General features: G+C 54.6%; 1 protein-coding gene across 11 annotated transcripts in view; it reads left to right on the forward strand.

Moving 5' to 3' along the window:
* Positions 1–19479, forward strand: part of ANK2 (ankyrin 2) — a 277590-nt gene that overhangs the window by 62956 nt on the left and 195155 nt on the right. For 8 of the 11 annotated variants that reach the window (XM_084883361.1, XM_084883382.1, XM_084883362.1 and 5 more), the window contains exon 1: positions 11816–11920. The exons of 1 other annotated variant lie outside the window; for it this stretch is intronic. In XM_084883361.1, coding sequence (XP_084739487.1) covers positions 11831–11920 — 90 coding nt within the window. In that variant the 5' untranslated portion in view covers positions 11816–11830. Of the gene's footprint in view, positions 1–11781; positions 11921–19479 lie in introns of those variants that run through there. 2 more of the 11 variants (XM_084883373.1, XM_084883348.1) reach the window with 2 other exon arrangements.

The raw sequence follows: 19479 nt of genomic DNA on the forward strand, positions 1-19479 counted from the left end.
AACATTTGCTCACATCAGGTTTAGAGACCAGGAAATGAGAATAGAAACAGCATAAAAGGTAAATGTAAAGGAATTCTTTAATTTGTTAACAGAATGCAACAGTGTGTTTAAGAGGTCTCCTGGGCCGTGAGGCAGAGGGACATGGGCAGGCTATGCTCATGAATGGGTTTTAGTGAAAAATGACAGGTGTGCCCCCGCCATTCTCTGGCACACAGGGCACAGCCTGAGGGGCAGCCACAGGGCCCCATGCCCCTTTCCCACTGAAATGTTTTGTCTGTCAATGTGCCAAATAAAGAAAACAGATTTAAAAGGACACAGAAAGCCCAGCCAGTGTTGCTCAGTGGCTGAGCATCGACCTATGAACCAGGAGGTCACAGTTAGATTCCTAGTCAGGGCACATGCCTGGGTTGTGGGCTCAGTCCCCAATTGGGGACATTCAGGAGGCAGGCAATCAATGATTCTTTTCATATTTGATGTTTCTCTCTCTCTCTCTTCCTCTCTGAAATAAAATATATTTTTAAAAAAGGAGGCAGAAATTTTCCTTCGTTTACAAAAATTAACCAATGAAACAATAAAAGGAGGGGAAAATCCAAGACACTCAGGGCTCTGCCTGCCCTGCCACCCGAATGGCTGGGTGCCCAGCCCAGACTGCTGAGGGACCAGCTGGCTGTGTCTAAGGACTCCAATGACATCATCAGCTTTAAATCCATCCCTTCCAGCCTCGCAAAGAGCATGCAGTGAGTGAGTGGGCAAGTAGCTGATGGAGGCTGGAAAATAGCTTGTCTTTGTTTATTAGTATTATTACTAGAGACTGGTGCATGAATCCGTGCACCAGGGGGTCCTGTGGCCTGGCCTGTGGGAAGGTTGAAACCAGCTCTCCGACATCCCCTGAGGGGTCCCAGATTGTGAGAATGTGCAGGTCAGGCCAAGGGACCGCACCAGTGCATGACTGGGGTCAAGGGAGAGACACAAGAGGTAGGCCAGCCGGGGAGGGACCACAGGAGTGCCCCATGGTGTGTCTGGCTCGTCTCACTCAGTCCCGATCAGCCAGACCCCAACAGCAATCTAACCTATTGGTTGAAGCATCTGTCCCTGGTGGTCAGTGCATTTCATAGCTGGTGGTTGAGTGATCTTAGCATATCATTAGCATATTACCCTTTGATTGGTTGAATGGCCGACCAGATGACTGGACACTTAGCATATTAGGTTTTAATTATATAGGATTATTATTGTTTTAATCCTCACCTGAGGATATTTTTCCCATTGAATTTTTAGAGAGGGTGGAAGGGAGCAGAGGAGGGGAAGAAGGGGAGAGAAAGGAGAGGGAGAGAGAGCGAGCAAGAGAGAAACATTATTGTGACAGAGATGTTGATTGGTTACCTCCAGCACATGCCCCAACCAGGGACGGGGATTGAACCTGCAACTCAGGACCTGCCCTTGACTGGGGGATCAGACCTGAGGTTCATGGTGATGCTCTAACCATTGAGCACACAGGACTCATCCTTAAGCAGTTTAGAGTCCCTTTAGCAGCAGGAGTGCGGCAGAGATTTCCCTGCACCCCCTTCCCTTATATCCAAGTGAATCTCATCGTGTTAATTTTTAAAAATTCTAGTCCAGGTTAGCTTTGTACCTCTGTTTTGTCACATACAAGTGGTTTATTACTCCTGAACTCTTCTTTCCTTATTACTCAAAAGCTAAATTCTGTTTTCTCACTCTTACGTGCAGCCCCCTGTACGAAGGACCCTGAGTATTTCTCACACTCTGTTCGAGCCTTTTCCTCCACTCTTTCCTGCCCTCCCCAGCTTTTCCTAACTCACAGCAGGATGCAGCAGAGGGCCCGCACTCACGCTGCGTGTCTTAGAACGAGGCAGCCTGTGAGAGGCCCCGGGGCACCCCGCCCCTCGCACCACCGGCCGCTGGACCGGAGTGTGATCTGTGGACACACTGCCCCGGGCACACTCCATGACCTCATGACCGCCATCCCCACTCTGTCCATGCAAATGTGCGCTTCCCTTCTCCGTGTGCCATGTGGTCACTCTCCAGGCTCCTGTGTGTGAGCCTCCTCCTGTCCACACCGGGAGGAGGTCACCTGGCACTCTCCCAGGGCTTCTCCTCCGTCCACCACACGCCTGGTCCACGGACAACAGCCTGTGGGCGAACAGCAGTGCCCCTGCTTCCCAGGTCCTCGCTCCTTCCCTCTGTGGATCTTACATACACATTGCGAAGGGCCAGGGGCTGGGAGCAGCCCCTGGGATGGAGGCTCTGGGTGGCTGTGAGGAGCAGCCCCTGGGACGGAGGCTCTGGGTGGCTGTGAGGAGCAGCCCCTGGGACGGAGGCTCTGGGTGGCTGTGAGGAGCCGCCCCTGGGACGGAGGCTCTGGGTGGCGGTATGGAGGCGCTTTAGAGCGGTGTGCTGGTCTGGGTGTTCACTGTGGCTCTCCTGGAAAATGGAGCCTGGGGAACCCGAGTAGATTTTGTCGCCTTTGTAAGTCCATTGGATGGGATGTAGGGTACACATTAGAACAGGAGCCCATACACCAAACGCTTTTGTGTTTGATCCTGGTCCACATACATATGAAAGACAACCGAGTGATATTCTCTCTCACCTCTCTCTCTCTCTCTCTCTCTCTCTCTCTCTCTCTCTCTCTCTCTCAACCTATCTCTGGTTGAGGATTAAAAACCAGAACAGGAACCTGCAGGTGCAGTGACAGCATGAGGCTGGCCGGCACAAGGAGCTGCCGATTCCTGGGCATGTGCACGGTGACATGTGCACAGTGGCGTGTGCACGGCGACATGTGCATGGCGACGTGTACATGGTGGTATGGATGGGCGCAGCCCACGGGCACCGGTGAGCTCGGCTGCCCCCGGGACCGGTGTGCGAGGGCCGGCACCTGCCTCCAGCTCCCCTCGTGGCGGGAGGCGTGGGCTCGGGTTCCTGTGAAGTCAGTCAGGATGGTACACATCTCCTTCCTTTCCAAAGTCCCTTCTACCCGAAACAAGACGAACTGTGGCCACAGGCGCCAAGGTTGTCCCGAGACAAAGCACAGGGGCCGGCAGCTGGAGGGCTGGTGCAGGGGGACGGGAAGGACGTCCGCAGGGCAGGGAGGACGGACTGCTGAGCGGCGGTTATTGGAAACCCGGGAAGGGGGGCCGGCAGAGGTTGGGGCGCGTCCAGACTCCAGCGGGAGGGCAGGGAGTCAGGTGAGACGCTGAAGCTCTGGCAGTCGCTTCCCTCCACCCCTCGGATGCGAGGAGCACGGGGGCCAGGGTGGCAGTGGGGGGCCTGCTGGCTTCGGGGAGACCACGTGGTGGAGATGGGGAGCGCCTGCACATCCTTGTCGCTGGTCCCGTGGAAAGTAAGTGACGCTTGTTCCCATTGCGTGTCCGGAGGCAGACGATCCCCCGGCTGAGCAGCGCCACACGCACCTGCTCCGTGGCTCCGGGCGGGAGGTGCTGCGCCACGGTCCTGGGGGACCTGAGTGTTCCAGGTCCGGCGCCTGCAGGCCCCCGGGCTGCCCGTCCTGTGTGTGCAGGTCAGTCCCCACGCTGCGTCTCCAGACCCTGGGTCTTGGCTCCTGGCGGTGGGTGGCACCTCAGGACACGGTGACCTCGGTGACCTTTGCTGATGCGTGTTCACCGCAGCCCTTCCGCAGCGCCGAGCCCGCCCCCTCCCGCTGGCCCAGCGCTCACAGCGTGCCCTGCGGCGGGGGACTTACCTATTTCCGCTGAGCACGCTCACAAACTAACATTGTTAGCCTGTTGTTCCTGAAAAGGGGGCATCAGCCATCTGTGGGGAGGAAATGGGAGGTAAATAGAAATCTTTGTCTTTTCGTTGAAATTCCCCCAAACGACAGAGGGGGGAGGGGGCTGGAGGGAGGAGGAGACTGGGCTACAGTGTGATTTCTGTGCGTGCGGCCACAGCTTCGTTGCTGTTACTAATAACAAACATCTGATGGTGAGAAGTGCATTCCTCTAACTTGTCCACTTATTTCAAATCCACTCTGACGCAGGTGTTTCTCCTCCACAAGAAAGCTGAGCACAGGGAGGGACCCAGCACCCCCTGAGCCCTGGGCTTGGGCGGGGTGGGGCCACACAGGGTGCTGTCTCATGTGTCCAGCGGGCCCGGGCCCAGCTGGGTGGGGGCGGGCAGCTGGCCCACCAGGATGGGCTTCTCAGAGGACAGGACCCAGGACCCACAGGAGGGTCCCTGCCTGATGAAGCAGAGACGAGCTGGACCCCAGAGCTCCAGACACCCATGCTCAGGACACATTGCTTCTCGGGCTCTGCCTCCGGGCTCTATGAGAACAGGTGGGGGGAGGGGAGGACAGGCGGGGGCAGGGGAGGACAGGTGGGGGCAGGTGGGGGCAGGGGAGGACAGGTGAGGGCAGGTGGGGGCAGGGGAGGACAGGTGAGGGCAGGTGGGGCAGGTGAGGGCAGGTTGGGGCAGGGGAGGGCAGGTGGGGGCAGGTGGGGGCAGGGGAGGACAGGCGGGGGCAGGGGAGGACAGGTGGGGGCAGGGGAGGACAGGTGGGGGCAGGGGAAGATAGGTGAGAGCAGAGGAGGACAGGTGGGGGCAGGTGGGGGCAGGGGAGGACAGGTGGGGGCAGGTGGGGGCAGGGGAGGACAGGTGAGGGCAGGTGGGGGCAGGTGGGGGCAGGGGAGGACGGGGGGGGCAGGGGAGGACAGGTGGGGGCAGGGGAAGATAGGTGAGAGCAGAGGAGGACAGGTGGGGGCAGGTGGGGGCAGGGGAGGACAGGTGGGGGCAGGTGGGGGCAGGGGAGGACAGGTGAGGGCAGGTGGGGGCAGGTGAGGGCAGGTTGGGGCAGGGGAGGGCAGGTGAGGGCAGGTTGGGGCAGGGGAGGACAGGTGAGGGCAGGTGGGGGCAGGTGGGGACAGGTGAGGGCAGGTGGGGTCAGGTGAGGGCAGGTGAGGGCAGGTGAGGGCAGGTGAAGGCAGGTGGAGACAGGTGAGGGCAGGTGGGGACAGGTGAGGAGAGGTGGGGACAGGGGAGGACAGGTGGGGATAGGGGAGGACAGGTGGGGACGGGGAGGACTGGTAGGGGCAGGGGAGGACAGGTGGGGACAGGGGAGGGCAGGTGGGGACAGGGGAGGGCAGGTGGGGACAGGGGAGGGCAGGTGGGGACAGGGGAGGGCAGGTGGGCACTCGGGAGGCCATTGGGGATAGTGCGTGCTGGAGAGGAATGGTGGCCCCGGAGGCTGACTCCAGCAGTGAGGCGGAGCTGAGCCCACTGGCTCTACCCAGGGCTATTGTATTTGATGTTTTAGGGCATCACCTGGGCATCGAAGGCCAATGCAGATTAAGCAGACAATGGCTTAATGAGAGGAGGGAGGTCCAGTGAGGTTTGATGTTGGAAAAGTTTCCAGATCAATCTGGACTTAAGGTTGGAAGATTTTAGGGAAAAGGAAGCAAATAATAGGTATTTTTTAAAATTAAGATTTAAGAAAATATTGTTATTGATTTCAGAGAGGGAGAAGGGGAGAGAGAGAAAAAAATCATCAATGATGAGAGAGAATCATTGATCGGCTGCCTCCTGCAGGCCCCCCACTGGGATGGAGCCCTCAACCTGGGCCTGGGCCCTGACCAGGAATGCACCGTAGTCTCCTGAGTCCTAGGTTGATGCTCCACCACTGAGTCTTGCTGGCTGGACATGAATAGGTTCTTGTTTTGTTTTTTAAATCCTCACCCAAGGATATTTCCCCATTGATTTTTAGATAGAGTGGAAGAGAGAGGGAAAGACAGAGAGAAATATCCATGTGAGAAGGAGGAGCCTGCAACCAAGGTATGTGCCCTTGACCAGAATCGAACCCGGGACCCGTCAGTCTGCAGGCCGACGCTCTGTCCACTGAGCCACACGACGAGGGCAAGAACAGGCATTTCTTTCCCTGGAATTTCCCACCCAGACAGGTCCTGGTGGTCCTCCTAGGAGATCTGGTGTTTTTCCTGAACAGAAAAATGTGGTCCCCTTGTATTTTGACTTTTTCTATCTCCTTCTATAGACTACCTTGACAGCAAGAATGTATAGATGAGGGACTGGAAAGAGAAGGGAAGAGTGGCTCATCTGTCAAGCCTCGTAGATTTTTTTATTTCTGTCCAAACTAGTGGGTACAGTTCTCTAGGATTTGTACAAGTGCCAAAATGGTTTTCCAGTCTAAATAATAACTATTAGCATTTCTGTTTTCCCTCATTATTTTCCAGCTTCATTTGTTGACCTTGAGAACTATTAGGTTCTGAAAGCTCATATGTTTCCAAAGTCTTGTTTTCTAGTGGGAAAAAATAAAAGGTTATGGAAATTGAGTCAACTGCATGCCATTCTGCGTGTTACTGAGTCACGTGGCCATCTTATCTGCTTGTTCACGTCTCTTCGACTCCTGTTTCCCCTTTAAAATGGAGGCGCGTCTATTCAAGAACTTGTCATAAAAATAAAAAAACAGAAGTAAGAAATTATCTGTGAGGAAAGTAAGACCGTTATCACACGCTGGGAGAGAAACAGAAAGGGAGGCCGCTGGACGATTTGATTGGCTGGTGGGACCAGACCACACACACTGACACCCGTCCTTGCTCTGTGCTGTAGTGATTCTGGCAAAACTACAGGCGGCGTGTGAGGCCTTCCCAATGTCTGTGACCGAGCGCACTGTTAGAACTGACTGCACAGACATGTATGCGTGCTGCAGGGAGTTTTCAGGAATCCTAGGGAGTGTCCACTTACATGTAGAAGCCATGAAGAGCAGGTGGCATTTATCTCAGCTGAAGGATCATGTGTACTTCTTGAAACTTTCCGTTGAAGAGAGGTTTTTCTGTGGGTTTCTTACATTTCTGTATGTCTTACAAGCTGGGCATTGACTACCTTTCTCCAGACTATTTTTTAAAATGTTGGTGTAGCAAGCATCCTTGGAAGATAGAGGAGCAGAGATCAGGCACACTTGCTCTCCAGTGAAACTGATGATGGCTCTTTGAGAGCACAGTCCAGATATGCTTACTATAAGTAAAACAGATATGCTTACAGTACAGATATGCTATAAGAGTCAGGTTCCCTACGCCCGGGTGCCTCTCTCTATACAACCTTTGAGTGTGAAGCGTCCGCCTGGACCATACCCATCAGGCCTGTGAGGACAAGGAGTAAGGGAGCTTGATGCAAGCATGCCAAAGCCCATGCTGCCTGCTGTGCTCTGAGTAATAACCAACTATCTTCGTCTCTTACTCAGAAGTCTCGTGGCTTCTGCCAGCATCCAGGAAACTAGCAGGCTCACTGGTTAGCGAGCAAGTTGGGTCTGAGATCCATCACAGTTCTGGGTACTTTCTAGGTGGAGAGTTCCTGGGCCCAGGAAGGATCTGACATTGACTGGCACAAAGGACACCGGAAAGTCACCCACCTCCTTAGTGAAGGTGCTTGTAGCCGCAGGTGGAACAGCCTGAGATCCAAGTGCAGCACGGACACCCTGGGCCGGCGGGCAGGATGGGAGCCTTTCGCCCTCACCCCTCCAGCCTGCACGCACGGAATAGATTACTGCTGCTGTCGTCTAAAGTCTAACCAAACAGCAGCGCTTCTCAACCTGCGAGGCGCCACCCACAGGCTGAGAGCCGCTGCTGTAGAGCCTAAGACCATCGGAAAACACAGATATTCACATTACGATTCGTAGCAGTAGCAAAATTACAGTTATGAAGTAGCAACGAACATAATGTTATGGTTGAGGGTCACCACAACGTGAGGAACTGTATTAAAGGGTCTTGGCGTTAGGAAGGTTGAAAGCCACTGGTCTGAACACTTTTGTAAAATAACTGGATGGAAAGTTATTTCTTGGATACTTACGCAGGATGGAAGCCCCAGCTGACGCAGGCAGTGTTTGTATGGACAGTGGTGGGACCAGTGTGGGTGGTTGGCCACCTGGGCTCCTGAATCCTGCCTGGTGCTCAATGCACTTCGTGAGCAGCGCTCTCCTCCCCATCGGAGGCTGGAGACGCGCTATCCAGGCCTGAGTATCATCATACTGTCAAGGCCAAGGGGCACTGTGTCCTCAGCAGCTAAGAGATCAAATAACTAACACCGAGCCTGGCCAGCGAGGCTCAGGGGCTGAGCATCGACCTAGGAACCAGGAGTCAGGGTTTGATTCCCCGTCAGGGCTCAGGCCCGGGTTGTGGGCTCAATCTCCAGTGTGGGATGTGCAGGAGGCAGCTGATCGATGAGTCTCTCTCATTATTGATGTTTTTCTCTTTCTCCCTCTTCCTTCCTCTCTGTAAAAAAAAAAACAATTATATATATATATATATATATATATATATATATATATATATATATATTTATTTCAGAGAGGAAGGGAGAGGGATAGAGAGCCAGAAACATCGATGAGAGAGAAGCATCGATCAGCTGCCCCCTGCACACCCTTCCACTGGGGATGTGCCCGCAACCAAGGTACATGCCCTTGACCGGAATCGAACCTGGGACCCTTCAGTCTGTAGGCTGATGCTCTATCCACTGAGCCAAACCAGCTAGGGCAATAAAAATATATTTAATAAAAAAAAAAAGACTTACATTTCTGTGCTCTTACACGCTCAGCCTCTGGGTTACCGAGTGCCGATCAATGGACACACCCTTTCTCTTCAGAGTTTAAGGGAAAAACACATCTCCGCTTATTTTCGAGGTGGCTTTCGCATGGACGTGTCTAAGGAGCACCATTCCATCTTACCGGAAGCTATGCCTGTCGGGACACAGCATGCCTGGCCATGCGTTTGCACCCACAGGAGCCCCAATCCTCACCCCTGCTTCCAGGGACTCCTGTTGCGGAGACGCGCCCAGCCACGCCGCAGTGTGAGCGGGACACTGCGGCGAGCGCCCACGCTCACTCTCCCACGGAGCTCCACGCTGGACCGCACACTTTGCTGGCGGTGCGTGAAGTGAGACTTAATGCATCAGCGTGTTGGTGCCAGTGTGAGTGAGCGGGCGGGTCTGCACCCCAGTGCTGCCCCAGCGCCGCGCTGAGCCCGGCCACGGGGGCGAGGAGCCGCCCTCCGTGCCGCCGCCGCTGGCCGAGGCCTGTGTTGGGAGGCGGGAGAGGGAACGCAGGTCCTGAGCGCGGGACACACAGTTTCCGGGAGAAGTGGGGCCTCCTTCCCAGCCCCCCGGGGTGGGGCAGGGGCCCAGCTTCCTGCTCAGGAGCTGAAGGCCCCTGCCTCCGGTGGTAGGAGGTGAGATCTGACCTAGGTGCCTGTGGCAAGGCCACTCCGGCTCAGAGCTGCCCAGCGAGGGGCACGGGCCCTGGCCTGGCCTCCCTCTGCCCCCAAGTAGCCTGGGGCCCGGGACAGCCTCTCATTCCTGGTCTTGTTCTCTTGTTGCTGAAACAAAATGGATTTCAACCATTTCCCTGGGAGCCTCTTCCCTCTCCGCGGGGATGAGGCTTCCGTGGGGACGAGGCGGGCCGCCTGGGCCAGCCTTCTGTGCCCTCCTCCCAGGCTGGAGGATGGACAATGCGCGGGGACAGGCGGACGGGGTCTGTCAGGTTCAGGGCACGTTCAGGAATGTCAGTTTCTCCTGAGGCACTGTGCCTGTTCTCGCTGACGTACCTGTAGGAGAACATTACATGCAGGCCCGAGGGTGGGAATGTGTGCAGGTCTGTGTGTACATACTGTGTGCAGGTCTGTGTGTATATACTGTGAGTAGGTCAGTGAGCAGGTCTGTGAGCAGGTCTGTGTGCACATTCTGTGAGCAGGTCTGTGTGTATATACTGTGTGCAGGTCTGTGAGCAGGTCTGTGTGCAGGTCTCTGTGTACATACTGTGTGCAGGTCTGTGAGCAGGTCTGTGTGCAGGCCTGTGAGCAGGTCTGTGTGTATATACTGTGTGCAGGTCTGTGAGCAAGTCTGTGTGTATATACTGTGTGCAGGTCTGTGTGCAGGTCTGTGAGAAGGTCTGTGTGTACATACTGTGTGCAGGTCTGTGTGTAGGTCTGTGTGCAGGTCTGTGTGTACATACTGTGTGCAGGTCTGTGAGCAGGCCTGTGAGCAGGTCAGTGTGTACATACTGTGTGCAGGTCTGTGTGCAGGTCTGTGAGCAGGTCTGTGTGCAGGTCTGTGTGCAGATCTGAGTGCAGGTCTGTGTGCAGATCTGAGTGCAGGTATGTGAGCAGGTCTGTAGCAGGTCTGTGTGCAGGTCTGTGAGCAGGTCTGTAGCAGGTCTGTGAGCAGATCTGTGTGCAGATCTGTAGCAGGTCTGTGTGTACATTCTGTGTGCAGGTAGTGAGCAGGTCTGTGTGCAGGTCTGTGTGTACATTCTGTGTGCAGGTAGTGAGCAGGTCTGTGTGCAGGTCTGTGATCAGGTCTGTGAGCAGGTCTGTGTGTACATTCTGTGTGCAGGTTTGTGTGCAGGTCTGTGTGTATATTCTGTGAGCAAGCCTGTGAGCAGGTCTGTGTGTATATACTGTGTGCAGGTCTGTGAGCAGGTCTGTGTGCAGGTCTGTGTGTATATTCTGTGAGCAGGTCTGTGTGTACATTCTGTGTGCAAATCTGTGTGCAGGTCTGTGTTCAGGTCTGTGAGCAGGTCTGTGTGTATTTTCTGTGAGCAGGTCTGTGAGCAGGTCTGTGTGCAGGTCTGTGTGTACATTCTGTGTGCAGGTCTGTGAGCAGGCCTGTGAGCAGGTCTGTATGTATATTCTGTGTGCAAGTCTATGTGCAGGTCTATGTTCAGGTCTGTGTGCAGGTCTGTGCAGATCTGTGAGCAGGACTGTGTGTACATTCTGTGTGCAGGTCTGTGAGTAGATCTGTGTGCAGGTCTTTGTTCAGGTCTGTGTGCACATTCTGTGTGAAGGTCTGTGTGCAGGTCTGTGTGCAGATCTGTGAGTAGGTCTGTATGGAGATCTGTGAGCAGGTCTGTGTGTACATTCTGTGTGCAGATCTGTGAGCAGGTCTGTGTGTACATTCTGTGTGCAGGTCTGTGCAGGTCTATGTGCAGGTCTGTGTGCAGGTCTGTGAGCAGGTCTGTGAGCAGGTCTGTGTGTATATTCTGAGTGCAGGTCTGTGAGCAGGTCTGTGTGCAATCTGTGTGTACATTCTATGTGCAGGTCTGTGAGCAGGTCTTTGTGCAGGTTTGTGATCAGGTCTGTGATCAGGTCTGTGAGCAGGTCTGAATGCAGGTCTGTGAGCAGGTCTGTGTGCAGGTCTGTGTGCAATCTGTGTGTACATTCTGTGTGCAGGTCTGTGATCAGGTCTGTAAGCAGGTCTGTGTGTATATTCTGAGTGCAGGTCTGTGAGTAGGTCTGCAGCAGGTCTGTGAGCAGGACTGAATGCAGGTCTGTGTGCAGGTCTGTGTTTACATTCTGTGTGCAGGTCTGTGAGCAGGTCTGTGTGCAGGTCTGTGTGTACATTCTGTGTGCAGGTCTGTGAGCAGGTCTGTGTGCAGGTCTGTGTGTACATTCTGTGTGCAGGTCTATGAGAAGGTATGTGTGCAGGTTTGTGTGCAGGCGTGTGTGCAGTTCTGTGTATATATTCTGTGTGCAGGCGGTTGAGTGTGTCTGTGTGGAATGAGAGTTGATTGAATGGAAAGTGTGTCAGAAAGCAAACAGCTGAGTCCCTCAGTCATTTGCGTCCCTGGCATTCTCTTTTCAAGGCTTCCTGCATTGTATCGGGCGGGTGGTAATTGGCAGAATTGGATTTAACCGTGCAGCCAGATAAACAGTTGTGGCAGCTGCTGCCATGGCAACATCACCGCGCTCGCCTCCGAGCCCCCTCCCCACCCCCTTGCTCGCTCCAGTGCGTGCACACTCGCTCCCGGCGGTGCAGGCGGCAGGCTGCATGGCAGAGCTGTTTGCTCTCCAGACTGTTCACAATGATCAGCGAGGATGCGGCTCAGAAAAGCGACAGCGGCGAGAAGGTCAATGGCAGTAGTCAGAGTCAGAGGAGAAAGAGACCCAAAAAGGTACAGGGCGGGGTGCGGTGCCTGCGTGTGTGCGTGCGTGTGTGTGTGTGTGTGTGTGTGTGTGTGTGTGAGAGAGAGAGAGAGAGAGAGAGCGAGCAGACGGCTGTGGCTGTGGCGGTGGCTGTGGGGACCGGGAGGCTCTGAGCGGCTGTGGCCGGGGCGGGCGGCTGCTGTCTGGCGGGGAAAGGTGGGGGTCTCCCTGGACCCTGCTGGGAGGGCGGGGGAATGACATGGTGTGTCCAGCGCTAGGCGCTGTGGAGGCGCCGAGCTCGGAGGGAGCGGCCGGGCAGTCATTCTGTTGTGGGAACGAGGGCTCCAAAGGGAGGGAGGACGAGCAGGTGGACCCAAGCGAGGAGGACTGGCAGATGCGTCTGCTCGGCGAGGGTCTGGAGAGGCGAGGCAGGCCCTTGGGGCGGCACCCTGCCTTCTCCGGAGGGAAGGGGTGGGGGGACGGGGTCGGGGGTAGGGGGTGCTTTGCTTTGCTCGCTCCTCCACCGCATCCCAGACATGGGCGTGGCCGATGTCTCCGACCCAGAGGAGCGCGGAAGGTGTGGAGGCTGTGTGTGTGTGTGAGTGTGTATGTGTGTGTGTACGTGTGTGTATGTGTATATGTGTGTGTGTGTGTGTGTGTGTGTGTGTGTGTGGTGTGAGGTGGAGATTGCGGGCTTTGTGCTCAGGTGTGTTCCCACCCGCACCCTCAGGGGAAGACGGGGAGCGGAGAGGCCGGAGGTGCTCCCTGGCCAGCCGCCCGAGCAGCTCCTTCGGGCCCGACTCCTCCAGCCCTGCGGCCTCTGGCTTCACCCCCCCCCCCCCCCCCCCCCGCAAAGATGCCTTTTCAATAAATTCGCCTGAATCCCTTCCCCCCGAGCCACGGCAGGGCGGGGAGACAGATTCGGACGCGCAGGGTGTGTGTGGGGGTGGCCGGGCTCTCCCTCGGCGAGAGGGGTGCCTGAGCGGACAGACGGCCTTTCGGTCTGGATGGCGGGACCTGCATTGTTCCCCCGTCACCTCAGGTCCCGTCCACACCCGCACATCCACCCTGCGAGAGACCGCTGGTGTGTCACAGACCCCTGTCCCCTGTGCCCTGCCAGTGGGCAAAAACAAGCCTGCCCGCGAACGGACATGCGGACATGCTAACAACATGTGAGGACAGCATGCGATCCAGGAAACACAGGGTGGCGGGCGGCAGTGTGCTTTTGTGCCCCCGGTGCTGCCCCTCAGCCTCGGGGGTTTGCAGTGTCGCTAATGGAGGAAAACAGAGAGGGGAGCCAGGGGCACAAAGGAGCAGGCATCTCCGGACGCTCCTCTCCTCTCAGACGGCAGGGCGGGGCCTGCGCCGGGCTGAGCCGCAGGAGACAGGCCGAGCGTGGGTGGAGGGCTGGGGAGGGCACTATGTCAGACTGGGATGCTTTTCAGCCTCATTTCCTCAAACATGTTTATTTCAGCAATACATTCTTTTCTGAGATGCAGTCAACATGAAAACAATGGCAGGTTTTGAGTGTGTGTGTTTGTGTATGTTCAGAGGCGATTATTGTAATTCAGTGACATTTGTGTGTTCTAAGTAATTTCACCTGAAAGGAACACACACACACACTCACACACATTCACACCCACACACACTCACACTCACACACACACTTACACCCACACACACACTCACACATACACACACACACACACTCACACTCACACACACACACACACACTCACACACACATACACACACTCACACACACTCACACATACACTCACACTCACACACACTCACACCCATACACACACACTCACACACACGCTCACACCCACACACACTCACACCCATACACACACACTCACACCCACACACACTCACACCCATACACACACACTCACACTCACACACACTCACACCCATACACACTCACACACACACTCACACACTCACACACTCACACACACACACTCTCACACACTCACACTCACACACACACTCACACCCATACACACACTCACACACACTCACACACACACTCACACATACTCACACTCACACTCACACCCATACACACACACTCACACACACACTCACACCCATACACACACTCACACACACACACACACACATATTCACATGCATACACACACACTCACATTCACGCCTGCACTTCCTCGCTTGTCACGTAGACACACTGAGTTTCAGTCTTGGCTTATCCTATAATATTACGGCTAATGTTACAATATTATAATAATGTGCTATAATTATTACAGTGTGGGGAGCATGTCAGTTAATTTCTCTGATGCAGGTGCTCACCTGTAAGGTGTGAATACTTCCTTGCACATGCCTCTTGGCGTCGTGTGGGGAAGGGAGAAGCACGTGTAGAATTCCTGGAGCAGTGTTCAGTATGTAGTTGATGGCAATGAGTTTTAGGTGTTGTTACTACTCCCTTACATGGAAATTATCTATTGGAATAAACCCTGTAGAAGGAGAGTCTTACAGGGTTGTTTTAAAAACTATTTTTTACTAGAGGCCCAGTGCATGAAATTTGTGCATGGGGGGTGGTGTCCCTCAACCCAGCCTGCACCTCTCCAATCCGGGCCCCTTGGGGGATGTCCAACTGCCAGTGTAGGCCCAATCCTGGAGATGGGGCCTAAACTGACAGTCGGACATCCCTCTTTCAATCCAGGACTGCTGGCTCCTAACTGCTCACCTGCCTGCCTGCCTGGTCGCCCCTAACTGCCCCCACTGCTGGCCTGGTTGCCTCCAACTGCCCCCCTTGTGGGCCTGGTCACCCCAAACTGCCTCCCGTTCCCCCCCCCCCCCCCCCCCCCCCCCCCCCCCCCCCCCGCCTTGTCGCCTCACGCCGCAGCCTGCTGTTCAGTCGTCTGTATGGTTGTTTCACTCATGACAGCCCCTGGCTTTTTATGTATCAGGATGATGGCTCCTGGTACATTAATATAACTTTGTCACATTTCTTTAAAAAATCATTAGGCTGAAAAGAAAAAGATATATAATTTCAATACTTTCACATTTAACTTTAAAATGTGAGCATTTTACCCACTTTTTAATTACCACCTAAATATTAGAAAGTAAGACCAAATTTTTTTATTTTAAACATTTAAAAATGTTAGTTACTTCTTCAAAGGGTAGAAAGACTCTAAAATTACCTCTACAGCAGCGATTCTCAATCTGTGGGTGCGACAGGATCGCCCAAGACCATCGGAAAACACAGGTATTTACATTTCAATTCTTAACAGTAGCACAATTACAGTTATAACGTAGCAAGGAAAATGATTTATGGTTGGGGTCACCACACCATGAGGAGCTGAAGTGAAGGGTCGCGGCGTTGGGAAGGTTGAGGACCACTGCTCTCGAGGCTGAGCTTCCGCCAAGCGGTCAGACCTGGTTTTATTCGTGTTTCCCTGTTCTCACTGACAACCTCCTTCTTCTACCTGCTAATTTGTGTTTGTTCCCACTGAGACAAAGACCTCGATCTTTAACATTTGCTTTATGAGTTTCAATGCCTAAGAATGAGCTTATTTACTGCGTTTACTTGTGTTTCCTCCCCGTTAAAGCAGTGGGCCTGGGCAGGTGTGCTGGGTGCGTGGCTCCGTATCGGCTGGCTTGGCCTCGTTGGGCTGGACATCCACAGCCCAGACCTCCGTGGAGTTTGTAATCTGACTGAGCAGACAATTCTGGCCAAATGCCTGTGAGCAATCCCGAGGGTATTATGATATTACGTACTACTTACCAGAGTTAAAAGTAGTATGTGGTTGTCCATGGATCAACGTAAATCCCACCGGAGCCGGGAGGTGGGAGAGGTCAGTCAGGGAGGTTCTGGTAGGACACTGAGCCCGCCAGGAGGCCAGCAGTGCCTGTGCCCCAGACTAGGTGAAGGCAGGGGGACCGGTGTGCGGGGCAGCATCTGCCGTGTTCCTACAAGTTCCAGGAGAGCAAGGAGACCTGGGCGGACCTGGTGTAGCTGGGTCGTTAGCCACCGTGGGTGAGCTCTCCTGACTTGTCCTGCCTCTGAGCCTTGTCAGGCCCAGGCTGAGGTCTGGGGTCTTCTTGTTTGGGGGACTCAGAGCACATACCTCCCTAGTCACTCGCGCTATCTGTGCAATCCTGAGCCCTCTGTATTCGTATGTTCAAACTGTTCCTCTGGTCAATAGTAAATTCCAATACACAGGCCTGTCTCCACCTAGAAGACGCTGTTCGACATAAACCAAATAGGCCTGGACCGTGTGGCTCAGCGGTTGAGGGTCGACCTATCAACCAGGAGGTCAGCGTTGGGTTCCCGGTCATGGGAGCTGTGCACACTCACCCAGGAACTGGCTTCAGGGTCACCGACCTGAGGCTCTCAGGTGCGGCTCCGTGCGGCCACTTTGCAGTTTGTTGGACCTTCAGTCTCGGTGTGAAGCTCATGACCCCGCGGGCCTGTCCACAGGTTTCCGCACGGCCGGCAGTGCCACCGGCAGGGTGTGGCTCCATCAGCTACAGGGCCTCCCTCCATAAAACGAGGGCAGCTGCAGCCTGGGCTCCTCAGAGAGCGCAGGTTAACGAGACGTGGGGGCGGGGGGGGGGGGGGTGGTGTTAGAAGTAAAACTATGGAAACAAATCAGTGTTAGGATCTGGGTGATTTGGGAAGTTTGCAGGAGTTAATAGGAAAGGTGGACCATTCTAGAATGTTTCACCTAATACTAGCAAGTGTTTCACCTAATACTGTGCCTTTTTATACATTTTAATGTAAAAATTCACCATTCTGATGATCTTTAACAACATATTTAACCATAAATGTTTCTTTGTGGCCAATTGAGGGTGAGGGTATTCTACCTTAAAAATAATAGTGAAATGTTTTTAAAAATCGAAACCGTGTCGCAGTTACATATGAGAAACCTGGTATTTTCTGTGCCAAAATTCCAGTTCTCTTTGGGTTAACGCTTGACCCCAAATTCCTTTTCTCATGTTCTTGATATTTGACCTGAATTCAGAAGGATGCTACTGCCTCATTATCATCATTGCCTGGGGAGGAGTGATGGCAATAAAGAGAAAGACACACATTTACAATAAAAATCAGGAAGGAAAATAAAAATCCAGGACACATACAGACACTTGGCATCAGTAGTTTAGAGATAACATTCAAACTGATGTGGCTCCGTGTTTGAGTGTCAACCTATGAACCAGGAGGTCATGGTCCAATTCCTAGTCAGGGCACAATGCCCAGGTTGTAGGCTCCATCCCAGTGTGGGGTGTGATCAATGTTTCTCTCTCATCATTGATGATTCTCTCTCTCTCCCTCTCCCTTCCTCTCTGAAATCAATAGGAAAATATTTTAGAAAGAGGAAGATATCTTTTGAACTCTTGGAGCCGATTCCTGTTTGCTCATTAAAATCTGTAGAAATATTGGCTGTCATTTCCTCACAGTCAGTCAGTCCTGTGTGAGGTGGGCCCTACTGGAATGGACACAGGGAGTAACTTCAGTGTCTCCGAAGTCAGTCACATTCAGAGGACCAGGTTTTGTATGGATTTGCAATGTGTGTGCTGTTGTCATAAACTGCACTATATATATATATATATATATATATATATATATATATATATAATCTATATATATAAAAAAGGCTAATGTGCTAAGTGTTTGACCATTTGACCAGTAGCTATGATGTGCACTGACCAGCAGAGGGCAGACACTCAATGCACAGGCATGAAAACATGGAACAGACTGATGACTCTCAGAGGAAAGGCGGAGGAGGCCAGGGAGAGATTAACCAAAGATCTTATATGCATACTAGAGGCCCCTTATATGCATAATGGGGTCCCTTGTCCTGGCCTGTGGGGATTGGGCTGAAACTGGCAGTACGACAGCCCCCGAGGGGCCCTGGATTGTGAGAGGGGTGCAGGCCAGGCAGAGGGACCCCACTGGGGAACAAATTCGTGCATCGGGCCTCTAGTATTTAATAATTGTCTATGCCACTTAGCATGTCCTCATTTGTGTACATAAAGTCAATCCAACTCACATTTAAACAGCCAATGAATAGACCATCAACGGCCTGTGGGACCATTCTGTGAGAGGACAGGTCCCCTCAGTGAGGGACAGGGCCGTGACCACAGTGTGTCCTCACAGATTCTTCCTGTGTCTATCCTCAGACCTGGCTGTAGGAATGCGGTCAGCCCATCAGGCTGGCTGTTGGCCCTCTGGATCCTGCAGGTGCTGCCAGGAGTCTGTGCCCCAAGTGTGGCAGGGAGGAGAGCTAGTGGCCCCCGAAGGCAGGGACGTTTGGGATTTAGGACAGACATGCCCCCAGGGTCCCTGCGGGGCGGCGGCCTGTGGCGGTTGGGTCATTTTTAGCGAATCTGATGCTGGAGTGGAATTTCTGTTGCAGTTTGCCCCTGCAGTGTGGAGGGGAGACTTGGACAGTGAAACACTCCGGGCGGGCCGTGACGGACATGCGTGCGGTTCTCTTTGGGATTGTTGTGTGTCTGTGTTTTGAGGATCAGAGAGGGCAGCACCTCCCTCAGCTGTGATTGGCAGGAGAGACTGCGAAAGGCCTTCGTGCGCATGGCCGCTCCTCTCGCCGGTTCAGCCCGTCCTGGAACCCCACGTGCGGGGCGTTCCCGGACGTTCGCGAGGCGCCCGCACCGGACTCGGCTCTGAGCAGGCAGCGTGGCCTGGGTTTGGATTGGATTCCTCGGCTGTTGTTCAGGGCAGAGGCTAGTCCAGCCGCTGTCCGCACACATCACTGCCCCTTCACCCACAGACACAACGAGTCCTTCAGGTGGTCTCAAAGGCATGGCCTCATTCTTTACCGCAGAGAGCAGCTGAGCAAACAGGCCGCCTTGTGAAACCTCAGAAATTCCTGTTCCAATGGCACGTCCTGTGTCGATCATCCCCTGGTCACCCCCCGCCGTGAGCAGGAGTCCTGGCTCCTCGGGTGCCGGGGCGCAGTGTGACAGCCCACCGCCCGCACACTCCAGCCGCGGAAGGGAGGATTGCTCCGCACCTGTTTGAGGAAGTTACGTTCTGCCCGGAAGCTGGGCCACGTACCCGGAGAGCTCTTCACTGGGAACCAGAGTTCAGCTCCGGGTTCTGCAGGCGGAAGAGCGAGAAGCAGCAGTTACTGTGCCCTGAGCGTGGGGTAGCACTGGGCGCTGCAGAGTGCTGGCCCGTGGCTGGGATGCTGCCCAGGAGGCTGGTCCGTGGCCGGGGTGCTGTCCAGGGACTGGCCCGTGGCCGGGGTGCTGCCCAGGAGACTGACCCGTGGCTGGGGTGCTGTCCAGGAGGCTGGTCCGTGGCTGGGGTGCTGTCCAGGAGGCTGGTCCGTGGCTGGGGTGCTGTCCAGGAGGCTGGTCCATGGCTGGGGTGCTGTCCAGGAGGCTGGTCCGTGGCTGGGGTGCTGTCCAGGAGGCTGGTCAGTGGCCGGGGTGCTGTCCAGGAGGCTGGTCAGTGGCTGGTCGGTGACTGGTAGGTGGCTGGGGTGCTGTCCGGGGACTGGCCCGTGGCTGGGGTGCTGTCCAGGAGGCTGGTCCGTGGCCAGGGTGCTGTCCGGGGACTGGCCCGTGGCTGGGGTGCTGTCCAGTTGGC

Source organism: Pipistrellus hanaki (assembly GCF_964339955.1).
Source record: "Pipistrellus hanaki genome assembly, chromosome: 5".
Taxonomy (NCBI): domain Eukaryota; kingdom Metazoa; phylum Chordata; class Mammalia; order Chiroptera; family Vespertilionidae; genus Pipistrellus; species Pipistrellus hanaki.